The sequence below is a fragment of the Rattus norvegicus genome, chromosome 17 (assembly GCF_021556685.1).
Source record: "Rattus norvegicus strain SHRSP/BbbUtx chromosome 17, alternate assembly SHRSP_T2T, whole genome shotgun sequence".
Lineage (NCBI taxonomy): Eukaryota > Metazoa > Chordata > Mammalia > Rodentia > Muridae > Rattus > Rattus norvegicus.
Genome location: NC_141550.1, coordinates 34,737,955 through 34,750,945, shown reverse-complemented (window position 1 = coordinate 34,750,945; position 12,991 = coordinate 34,737,955). Strand labels below are relative to the sequence as shown.

Below are 12,991 nucleotides of genomic sequence, written 5' to 3'. Positions count from 1 at the left end.
TCCACAGGCAGTGGGAATCAGGCAGTCCTCATACTGTAGAGTTAGCCCATTAGATGAAATGTCCACAAGAAGTCAGAAGGGCAGCAAGTTAGAGACCGTCCACGGATGGATGCCGGCCGAAGGGGAACTAGACAGCTGCACTAGGCAGCCTGACTCTCTTCCAGGAGGGAAGTGTTCTGACACTGCTTATGGTGGTGGTCGTAGACTCGAAATACAAAGCACAGGACTATACACTACAGTTGGATGCATTGTGTGAAGTATGAATTGTATGTCAAGAAGGCCATTATATCTAAAAACAACAAGAACAAAACACGAAAATGGCCGACTGCTGTACTGTGAAGGTCGTTAAAGAAAACAACTAAGGAAGGTTGCACAGGGAGGGACCCTGAGGACTCACAGCTCCCTGCAACTGTGGACAGCTGGGGGCTTTGCATCCATAAAGGACAAAAGACCAGGAAGAAGTGTGTATAAAAACAGAGTAAGAAACCATTATTTTTACTTAATTACAAAGAAGCAGAAATGAAGTTCATTATGTAATTTAGGAAGCTATTGTGTCCACTTGCCGTGCGTGATAAGGGCAGTGGAGAAAAGAAGACAGAGAAAAGGCAGAGAGGAGGAGGAACCGCAGCCACAGGCAGGGGTGGAAGAAGGGCCAGCCTGAGCGCAGGTGGGAGGAGGGACAGAGCAAAGGCAGAGCCAAACTCCCCTTGAGGAGGGAAAAATAGACTGAACTTCCACTGGAGAAAAAAGAAAGCTGTTCTCAGTTAGCACCATAAATTGCAGCCCTGGATACAAAAAGAGCTTATTCAACAGCATATAATTCAAATAAAACACGTAAAACAGTATCGTGTGCCCTTCGGGCAATTGATTTTTAGTATACAGAGGAAAAACAAAACAAAGCACGCAGCATGTTCCCTTACTGGCTCCGTACGTTCTCAACCAGGGAGCAAGGACTTGGTGACCAAACAATTCATAAATAACAGTACTGAGTCATTCTGAGGAGGGACTTTCAAAGGGCCCATACAAACATTTTACCCTGCTCTCAGAAAAGACTTCAGGGTCACAGCTGAACATGGAGAGAGGGAACGGGCCAACATGCTGGCACCTACAGCAAATGAAAGGTGCTATTCCCACATCTCCAAACTGTTCAGAGCAGAACTTCTCCCAGGGGCAGAGATACTCACACAGTGCTGTCCACTGTGTCAGTTACCAACCACCTGTGGTCACTATGTACTCAGCTCAAACCCCAAATGTTTAACTTAAGCCATATGGGACAGGAAGGTTTAAGGAATTGTAAGTCAGGAGCTCATTTTGCAGGTCAGCTCTTAGAAGCCAATGAACACCTCCAAGACAGCTTCCCAGTTGGGCTAGAAAAAGAGGGCCACACGCCTGTGGTGGAAGGACTCATTCCACTGCCAGAGGCCCAGCTCTGACAGGCATCTGGGGCATTTTCCTAAACAGCCTTCGAGACAAGCCAATGGGTACAATCATAAAGCCAACATTTAGGTAATTCTTTGATTTCTGCTTGCATGCTAGTATTGAACATGAGTTACCGCTTTTAATCCTAAACGTCCTGGGGATCAAACTCAGCACAGCAGGCTCTGCGGCAAGCGTCCTTATCCACTGGGCCGCCTCGCCTGCCCTTGGATAAGATAAAGCTTTGCTTTCAAGGTCATGGGTGAGCTTTCTGAGCAGATCTTCAGTAGAATGGTGGGAAGGGAAATTGCCACCGTCTCGTAAGGAAATGCTGACTGAAGGCAACTACACCCTCAGGGAAGCGTCTTTTCCACTGTGAATCCTATCTGCCTAAAGGATTTTACGTGAATCTGAGGATAAAGAGATACGTTATTATAGGTATATAAATCAAACATTTGCTGATAGCAAATCATAAGAAATTTATTTTAAAATATTTCATCAGTATATAATTCCACCATGTATTTAAAATTAAAGCAAATTTGCATACCAATAACACAGAAGAACTTGCTTGTCTCTACCAACACAATCCAAAAATATATACAGACTTGATAGATTAACGAATGATCATGGGAAAATCACAAACACCTTTGTTTTCTGTAATTCAACCATTACATTCTGGGGGAGAAGAAAGGTTTATGGGTACAAGAAGCGCTCAGCACTTCAGAACATGCACAGTCTGAACGCACTGCGGCTCACAGCTCACATGCGCAGTCTGGGATCTGAGCTGAGATGGCTCCAGCAGAGGTGTTCACCAGGGCTGTGAGGCCTGACAGTGTGCTCAGTACCGTGTGCAGAGCTACGCTCAGAACCAAGGCTACAGTGAAGTCACATGACACAACACGGGTGTCAGAATCACCACAGATCGGCTACCTGGTGATGTGCATTTATTTTTAGTTGCTAGGCATTCAGAAATGTAACTCACTTGCCAAATGTTTCATGGCCATCCCCAGTCATTTTCATAACTATGGGGTCACAACCCACAGTGCCAGAAGCTTTGCACAGGGTCATTTTGGGAACTAAGTTAAACAGTCTGTGGACGTCTCAGATCTGGCTGCCCAACAGTTATGTTTAAGAACAAAACTACAAAAGGAAAAATGTTTGGTGAAAATAATACACCAAAACTTATACACTTGTGTATGAGTGATGGAGAAGGCTGGAGAAACACAGTGGTTAAAGTGATGAAAAGCTTCCCTGGTGTAAAAAATTAAATTGGAGTTATGGGCTTTGTGGGAGAATAAAATTGCTTAGGTGTACAACCCTAACTCTCTGTTAAGTTAAACACAGAGGCAGAAGCAGGGGGCAAAGGCACCCAAAGATGGGATGCTGGAGAACCATAGTAAAGAGCTATACAGCCTGGGCTCCCCAGAGGCTGAGACCTGGGGGTGAGGAAAGCAGAACATTTTCCAAACAGACATTTATGTACTGGGGACGATGGGCCGGTGGCTCAGGAAGGTGGGAAATGTGGCATGACGTGGAGAGTGACAAGAGTGGATGAAGACCAAGACATGACAAGGCACAAACCCCATAGTGGTGTAGTTTTTACAGTGCTAATGACTTAGTAAGAGAGCCTACAACATGGGTGTGTGTGTGTGTGTGTGTGTGTGAAGGTGAAAAGTCACACATTCTGAAAGGAGTTCCACAGGAGATAAAGACAGTTATGTTTAGAAAAGTCATAAGTAAACTATCATGAGGAAATAAAATGAGGTGACAACATGACAATTCTTCTTTCTATCCATCCAGTCCACTCTTACCCCAATGATGCTCAGTCCTTTGAGGTAATCCTGACGAGGCTGGGCTTGGGGAACACAGCCAGCGAGGACAACTTTCTTATTCTCCTCGTGAGCTTTTCTGTAATGGAGAAAATCATTGTGAATTCTATTGCTCACTGACATAGCCTTAGAAAGTGATGTTTGTGCACCTAAGTTCTCCAATTAAGAAGCCCATCTAACATGAACCAGGGTTTTCCAGCGGTGAGCTAAAGAAAATATTCATCATTAAACTTATGTACTGCCTGCCCGTTTCTCACACCACTAATGCATGTGTCTGTTAGAACTTTCATCATCACCATATTGCCAAAAAAAAAAAAAAATCATACAAGTTTGCAATGCTGATATGAAACATTTGCAAAAATCTTTTTTCCACATAGATAGGCTAAGCCTTCAAACAAGTCATGTGTTTAAAATGTTAGTAAGAATGCACATGAAACATCATATATTCTTTCTTAAACATTGAACAATAAAGTATAGTTCAAATAATTTCAACAGGAGAGAATAGAAGGTAAAATATCTCGTACCATAGAAATTCCCAAACTCCCTGCCAACTCCTTCTCCCTGGACAACCTTTGGTTATTGGCTTCCTGTGTTGGCTGTCACCCTTCACACAGCAAGCATGACTGGATGATGTAGGTGTCCACACATATGCAAATATGTACATGTTTGCATACATACTTATCTTTAAGAAAGACTGGTTAATGAAGCCTGGTCTTCTGCATGGGTTAATCCCTTAGTGACTTCTTATTACACAAGCCATTCAGAAGCAATGCGGGTCTAGAGAGCAGCAGCAAGTAAACCCTTGAAATGTGGACCTTGTTCCTGGACCTTTGTCTTACTGATAATTTCCTGATATTTTTCCACCGCAACAAAAGCTGACAAACAAATAAGTTCTAAGTAGAAACACTGGCTCAACGGAGCGCCTGGCATTTGTAGCATTATGAGGCATTTGGTTACTGAGGAGTGAAGACGCATGTCCGTAAAGTCACTCACTGTTTCCAGCAACACTGACTTTATGCTAGTGACAACAGACATCTGTGCCTATTTAAACCTCCTGGAGTCAACTATATCCTCTGCTCATATAAAATTAAATGTGCAGGCCTTCGACTCTTTCTCCAGAGCATCAGTTTGGAAGTTGGTTACTGGTCTCAACTGCTGCATTCATGGCTATCATAATGTATGTACCAGGTTGGGAACCATGCTATTCCAACACCCAAGAAAGCTGAGGCTTTTCAGTCCAGGCTCTGGACTTGACTTTAGAATATGAAGAATGTGAAGAAATGATGTGTCTCCATGCCCAGCATACATTTGTTGTCATTTCCTGACAACTCCAGGGCACAGGTTCAGAATTAAAAGCCAACAGTAACAACAAGAAAACTCCTGGGGCCAGTAGAAATAGGTCGTTGTAATTAAACGTCGGGAAAAAAAAAATTCTGGGAAGTGCAAAAAGAGTGAAATGAATAAAATAAGTGCATATAAATTCACTCTTTTTTTGAGATTTTAAATTATGACATTTCTTCTTTTTCCTCTGTCTAACCTCTCATATACCCCATACAACTCTCCTTCAAATTCATAGCCTGTTTTTTCATTGAATGTTTCTGCATGTATGTGTGTGTGTGTGTGTGTGTGTGTGTGTGTGTGTGTGTGTGAACACATATCTATCCTAAATATAAGCTGCTGTATCCATATAATGCCACCTGAATCTACGTGTTCCAGGCTCACCATGTGGCACCAGACAGTCCATTGGTGGACTCTCCCAGGGGAAGGACCGCCTCTCTCACTCCCAGCCTCACTCGGTGGCTTGTACTTCTCTGTGTAAGACTGAAACCTCATGGGATTTCCCTGTCCAGCTTGGCATGCTCATTAGCATCACCTGTGCTCAGCTCATGTTAGGACGGTCGAGAAGAACTTTATGGGTATGGATTCTGGCGTTACTAGGAGACACAGTCTCACAGCAAACACATCCTCTGGTTCTTACTTTTTTTCAAGTCTCTTTTTTTATTGGATATTTTATGTATTTACATTTCAAATGTTATCCCCTCTCAACCTCTTCCATAACCCCTCCCCCTGCTTCTATGAGGATGCTCCCATTCCCAGCCATACACTCCCACCTCAACATCCTGGCATTCCCCTATACCAGGAAAAGGAGCCTTCATAGGACCAAGGACTTCTCTTCCTATTGATGCCAGACAATGCTATCCTCTGCTACATAGGGAGCTGGAGCCATGGGTCCCTCTGTGTGTACTCATTGGTTGGTGGTTTAGTCCCTGGGAGTTCTGGGAGAACTGGTTGGTTGATATTGTTGTTCTTCCTATGGGGTTGCAAATGCTTTCTGCAACTTCAGTCCTTTCTCTAACTCCTCCATTGAGGTCCCCATGCTCAGTCTGATAGTTAGCCACAAGCATCCTCATCTCTATCAGTAAGGCTCGAGCAGAGCCTCTCAGGAGACATCCATATCAGCCTCCTGTCAGCAAGCACTTCTTGGCATCAGCAATGGTGACTGGGTTTGGTGGCTGCATATGGGATAGATCCCCAGGTGGGGCAGTCTCTGGATGTCCACAGAATAGAAACAAGAGGGGCACTACCCAATTCATTCTTTGAAGTCTCAATTACACTTATACCTAAACCACACAAAGACCCTACAAAGAAATAAAACTTCAGACCAATTTCCCTCATGAATATCAATGCAAAAATACTCAATAAAATTCTCACAAAAAATTCTCGCTGTATTATAGAGCAATCGTGATAAAAACTGCATGACATTAGTAGAGAGACAGGCAGGCAGATCAATGGAATAGGACTGAAGACCAAAAAATGAACCCACATACCATGGTCACTTGATCTTTGACAGAGGAGCTAAAACCATCCACTGGAAAAAGAAAGCATTTTCAACAAATGGTGCTGGTTCAACTGGAGGTCAGCATGTAGAAGGATGCAAATTGACCCATTCTTATCTCCTTGTACAAAGCTCAAGTCCAAGTGGATCAAAGACCTCCACACAAAATCAGATACACTGAATAGAAGAGAAAGTGGGGAAGAGCCTCGAACACGTGGGCATGGGGGAAATGTTCCTGAACAGAACACCAGTGGCTTATGCTCTAAGATCAAAGATCAACAAATGGGACCTCATAAAATTGCAAAGCTTCTGTAAGGCAAAGGACACTGTCAATAGAACAAAATGGCAACCGACAGATTGGGAAAAGATCTTTACCAATCCTACATACGATATAGGGTTAATATCTAATATATTCAAAGAAGTCAAGAAGTTAAACTCCAGAGAATAAAATAATCCTATTTAAAAATGGGGTACTGAACTAAACAAAGAATTCTCAGCTGAGGAATATCAAATGGCCAAGAAGCACCTAAAGAAATGTTCAACATCCTTAACCATCAAGGAAATGCAAATCAAAACAACCCTGAGATTCCACCTCTCACCAGTCAAAATGGCTAAGATCAAAACCTCAGGTGACAGCAGATGCTGTCGAGGATGTGTAGAAAGAGAAACACTCCTCCACTGTTGGTGAGATTGCAAGCTGGTGTAACCACCCTGGAAATCAGTCTGGCAGTTCCTCAGAAAATTGGACATTCCACTACCTGAGAATCCAGCTATACCATTCCTGGGCATATACCCAAAAGATGCTCCAACATATAATAAGGACACATGCTCCACTATGTTCATAGCAGCCTTATTTATAATAGCCAGAAACTGGAAAGAACCCACACGCCCTTCAACAGAGGAATGGATACAGAAAATGTGGTACATCTACACAATGGAGTACTACTCAGCTATCAAAAACAATGACTTCGTGAAATTCTTAGGCAAATAGATGAAACTAGAAAATATCCTGAGTGAAACAATTGCTAAATAATTTTGTTAAAAACCCAAGCTTGTACTTGGGTGACTCACAGGACATCCAAAGGATTTATCACCTATCCCTGCCACAAAATTACACTTTATTGATAAGGACTTCACTTCAAACAAATACATTTTAATAGTAAATGCAAAACTCCTTAACAAATGAAAATATTTTTCCATTCTCATTATCAAACTCTACATGACAGCTAACATTGTGCTTTCCAAGAACCTTCACATGTAGAATCGCAGCTAAGTATCCAAAAGATCACCAAAATTATGCTCAAAGAAAATGTCTGGGGCCATAGAGATGGCTCAGCAGTTAGGGGCACTTGACACTGAGGACCCTAGTTCAACTCCTGTCACCCACATGGAAACTAAGAATTATCTTGTCCAGGAGAACCAATACCTTCTTCTGACATCCTTCAGCACCAGGTACAGTGCACATACATTCCTGAAGGCAAAGCACTCACACATAAAAGAATAAAATTAATATCAAAGTTTTTTTTAAAGAAAATACCTGTTTCCCATGAAATGAAACGATTTAAAGGGAATATAGAAATGAGGAAAACTCATGCCTACAATTCAACAATGTTAATAAAAGGTGATACAACAAAACTATAACCAACTTGGCAGCAACCATGCACCTCTCAGTGGCAGAGAGAAGTGCAGGGGTCTTGAAGAGAAGATCAATGTACAAACCAGACAAGCCTCCATGAAGACATTTTTACCAGCAAATATAAGCAGGAAGGCGCAGACAAAGAAGCACAGAAAGCTGCAGCAGTCACTATAGCAGAACAAAGAAAAGAGAGTGATCTGGAGGACAGGAGAACAGTGTTAGCCATAGCACCAGGCAGAACAGGCTGTTTGTCAAGCACTATGAATACCATAATATTAAGAGTAAAGGTTCAGAAAAGGCCTGACCTAGGAACTTACTAAGTAAGAACTATTCCAAGCTGAGTTGAATTCAGCTTCAAAATGGCAGGGCAGATGAGAAGTACACCTACGACAAGCCTCAACCCAGCCATGGGATACTGATGCCACACTTTACATGTGACCAAAATAACGCACCAAAGCTTTAATACAGTCTCCGAATGTTCCTGCTATAATCATTCCTTTCTGACAGCCTGTCCTTTTCCTTTAATAAGCTTTGCTCATGTTAATACAAGGTGAAATTATTTTTCTTTTGATACGTACCTAACACAGGTTTTTTTTTTCTTTTTTTTCGGAGCTGGGGACCGAACCCAGGGCCTTGCACTTGCAAGGCAAGCGCTCTACCACTGAGCTAAACCCCCAACCCCTAACACAGGTATTTTTAAAAAACTTTTATCCTTCAAAATGTGAATGCTCCTAAGAATAATAACTTACGAAAGTTTAAAATAGTATGAATTACCATGTCTTCCTTTCAGGTGGCACTGGCATGTTAATTAAAAATTTAATGAATATAAAGTTAATTTAATATTTTGGTTCATATATTCTTGAAACATATCTCCAAATGAGACTGGTGGCATGCACCTGCATAGACCATTAACTTGAGTGACACAGAAAATAAAAATAAAGCGGGAACCTCCTCTTCTGAATACTAAGCACAGGAAATGGTTTGTAGAGAAGCTGAAGATTCACAGCAGCGTGAGGATCCCTAATGATGACAAAGCGTCACTTCTTTAGTTCAAAAGTAAGAAAACTGAGCTTCAAAATGAATCAGTGATCTCAGCTGAGTGAGCCAGAGCCGGGGTGAGCCCAAGATCGCCTGGATCCTCGAGTCCCACATTTGAGAACGCAGTAACAAACACTGAGGAATCGTTCCTTCTCTGGAACACATGGTCATGTACTAAGCCAAGTGCCTTCCAGGAAGAGCCTCAATTCAGTATCTGTTCTACTCACCCAAGTCCAGTGAGCAACATAATGGTCTGGTAGAAAACTAGACTCATTGGAATATGCAGAAAACCATGGATCTTTTTCTACTAGTATCAGGTCAGGGGAAACTGAGGAATCTCCATCTGTACTTCTCTTATTCCTCATACATGTTATCAAATTGGTATTAATACAAAAATATTCATAGTAACGTAACTTTCACCTAAAATCCCTTTCATTTAAAAAAACTCCTGTCGTGTATCATTGTCAGTGGAGCAGAAGTCCGTCCCAGTGCCTCCAACCCCACCCTTTACCACCTCTGGAAGTTGGGAAATCTTCTCACAGCATCCTGAAAAAGAGAGAACTAGCCCTGCACCTTGTCTAGGCAGCAGAGCAGAACTGACAGTGGTGGTGGGGCCTCACGTGACTGGGCCCCAAGGACGAGATTCCTTGAGGTGGCCTGGGTGAAGTTTCCCCCAGCACTCATCTGAGGTGGCAGTCTGGAGAACTGGTCCCCAGGGCAAAACAATGAGAAAACTAGATCTGCCCTCTCACTGGCATTCGGGCAAGCCAGCACCTAGTCTGGGCAACAGAGTGAAACTGGTCCTAGAGGCTAAGGCAAGGGTGAGCCAGCCCAGAGAGTGTGAGAGCAGGAGTTGGCCCAGCCCCGCACAGGCTGCAGAACTTGGGAGAGTGGGCCCCGCACCTTAACTGTGCAGCACAGCACAGCTCACTCTGGAATCATGGGTGCCTGTGAGCCGGCCCTGAGGGCCTGAGAGCAGGGAAGCAGACCCTGCCTCCTGCCAATGGTGGTGCTGCATGGCCCATTGGAGCAGTTGGAGAACTCGCCCTGGGGCTACAGAACAGGGATGGGGGTGCACTGACCAGCTCAGCTATCACCCAAGCCTAGATCCAGGGCTCTGAATTGGCCCACCCCAAAATCTGTACCATCTGCAAACTGCAGATTTGTGAAAGGGGCAGCCCTGCTGATCTGAAGCTGTGAGATCTCCAGGACAGGGCAACAACAGGTTAAGTGGATTGATTCTCAGTTGGTGTTACAGACACCAGAGATCTTGAACCAGACCAATGACTCAAGCATAAAACTCTGCAAGAGAAGACGTGTGGACAGAGGGATATACTGTGGCACACACTGTGACACGTACAGCTTCCACAATGAGGTGCTTTCTATGTTTCTGTTGTTACTTTTTGTTTTGTTGGTTTTTTGGGGGGAAAGGGGGGGTTTGTCAGGAGCACGTGTTTTTTAGCGGGTAGGGGTGTTTGCAAGGGCAGAGGGTTGATAGGAGAGTACAGGGAGATGAGAGGGACTGGGGATAATGATGTGAAACACACAAAGAACCAATAAAAAGGTTTTTTTTAAAAAAATAGCAATTAGAGAATAAAGAATCTTATGAAAAATGAATCCCCTCGGTATGTCTAGGTTTTACACTTCTAAGTGTAAAACTCTTCCTCATGACTGCAAAAGGAAGAGGGTCATGCACTGTGTTTCTGTAGGAGGCAAGCACACCTACAAGAAAGACTCTTGCAATCAGATGTTCTCACAAGGGGTATCAACTGATGTATATACATACAGTCATGTGCAACACAGAGACACACCTAAGCAAACAAGAGAGACTCTGGTACAGTTCATTAGCCACAGTGCCTTCCCTATTCTGAACCCAGTCGAGAAGGAGATGCTTGGCGTAATGCAGTGTGCACTTGCAAGACTCTGCTGTCACAACTGCACAGCTGGGCCATGAGCTCCCAAAAGCTTGAAGTAAAACTAAAACCTACTCTAAGATGTACAGACCAAAAGTAATGGTCCAAACAGAAACACTCAGGAATGTATAGGGACATTCAATTTCCAAGTATGGAGCATAACCTCAGCATCGCGGTATGGAGTGCCACTGTAATAGTGTAACTCACGCTTTGTGAGAAGGAAAAGTGTTGCACTATGGTGAGCAATGTACAGTGCACCTAGTAGGGAGGAGCCCATGCCTGTGACAGGAGCAGGAGAAGGTGCTCTGGGCAGATCACCAAGATACAAACCTGCTACATACAAGTAGTAATTTCTTAAAGTTAACCTGAACATGATAAAATTCTGATTCTGTGATGATGTGGCCAAATCCCAATAGGAAAGTAACACGTAGCTTGTGGGATAGCTCAGTCTAGTATGCACTTAGCATGTACAATGCCTTCATCTGCATTTTCCACATTATAAAATAAAGACGTGATTCCCCCACGTACCTTCAATGTTCTTGCTAAAACTCTTAAGAGAATGGCTGCACAAGGGCTGGGCAGATGGCTCAGCACGGAAAAGCACTTGCCTCACAAGCCTGAAAACCTGGGTTCAGATCCTAGAATCCACATGATAAACCTCATACGGTGGTTTGCATATGTGATTCTGTTATTCCCATGGAAAGAGGAAAATCTGATACGAGTGAATTGACCACAAAGCTTGAAAGCCAGTTAAGTAGGAACACACAGTACAGTGACACAAAACAAGAGAGATGCTGCTTCAAAAGAAAAGGAGAAGACAAGTGCTGACTCCCCAGAATTGTCCTCTGATCCCCAAATGTTTATATGCACAAACACACAAGCATCCACATAAACATGCACACATACACTTACAAATAATAGTTGTAAAAAGTAAAATACACACAATCCAATGAGAAGGAATATAGCTTACATTCAATTACACACAAATCTAGTATCATTGACCAACATCTGAGGTTTATGATAAATCCTTAAGTCGAGCCAACAAAAATCTGAATCCATAAGGGTTACAGTACTGTAGAGAAGTTTCTTAGTATATAAGCCACCTCCAACTCCCTTCTTTTTGTTGCATTTCTCCTCTAAAAGCAACAAAAGCTACACCAAGCCTAACGTCAGAAAAGTGGCAAAGCAATGGATAGAACTCATTTGACCTTAGTGTAGGTGGCTTCATCACAAGCTATGTAATTAAATACAACTGTTAGCTGGGGGGAGGGATCCTTTTAAAATAGCAGTGGCCTACATACATAGAGCAGACTAAACCTTGGAGCCACTATTCACTTCCAAACCCAGCCTTTGCTCCAGTGGTTTTGGAGACAGAAATACCACACACTGTTTTGTGTAAAAATGCCCTCTTGACAACATAAATGGGCAAAACAGCATCCACTTCGGGGGGTTAAGTTGTCAGTTTTTCTGTTTCAATTCTAGCTCATGGACAAACTCACACTAACATCAATTCAAATTATCAACTAAAACAACCATGAAAACAGCACTCACCATTTACCAACAGGACTTAAACAAACCAAATTATGCTGTAATGTATAACTGAAACCAGGTTTCCTCATTATTACCACCGTCCATTATGCAGAGGAAAGTAAGGCTCAGCAGAATCCTACAGAAAGGGAGCTGAAGCTTCGCCAATTAGCCTTGGAAAAGCACGCACTCAGAATGTGCCTTGATTGGATGCGCTGTTGTTATCTCCCTAGGGAAAGCTATGATAAAATGTCTATATGTATCCATGAAAAATGATGCCCAGCTCTGTAGCAAGTGGAAAACCCTGAGCTAATCAACCACAGCCTGCTGATTAAACACCACGCAGGAGGCACGTAGGGGTGGCCCACAAACACAAGAATATGGGCAGCATGAATTTAAAGCCTGTGGATTATCAAATTTAAAAAAGTGACAAGTTGGGTGATTAAGAGGTAGAGGTGAATCTGTAAGAGTTAAAAGCAAATATGATCGAGATACATTGTATAAAATTCTCAAACAAATTTTTAAAAGAATGTACACACACACACACACACACACACACACACACACACAGGAAAAAATAGCTCAGTGGTAGAATGTTTGCCCACCATGTATAAGAACCAGTACCACCCAGCGTGTACTATTGGTTAGAACAAAACTGACCTGAGATGACACTAATGTATGTATATGTATGTATGTATATATATAAACATATATGCTAATAATGATAAAAAGAATTTAACTCTAATAACCGTCTTGCCCATATAAAATACTTTTTGTTTATTTGTTTGTTTGGTTT

At 42.7% G+C, this 12,991-nt stretch overlaps 1 protein-coding gene across 5 annotated transcripts in view; it reads right to left on the bottom strand.

The window, feature by feature from the left end:
* The window catches only part of Cdkal1 (CDKAL1 threonylcarbamoyladenosine tRNA methylthiotransferase), a 553,071-nt gene that overhangs the window by 397,309 nt on the left and 142,771 nt on the right, over window positions 1-12,991 (bottom strand). For all 5 annotated transcript variants that reach the window (XM_087591039.1, XM_087591037.1, XM_087591038.1 and 2 more), the window contains 1 exon segment: window positions 3,228-3,324. In XM_087591039.1, coding sequence (XP_087447165.1) covers window positions 3,228-3,324 — 97 coding nt within the window.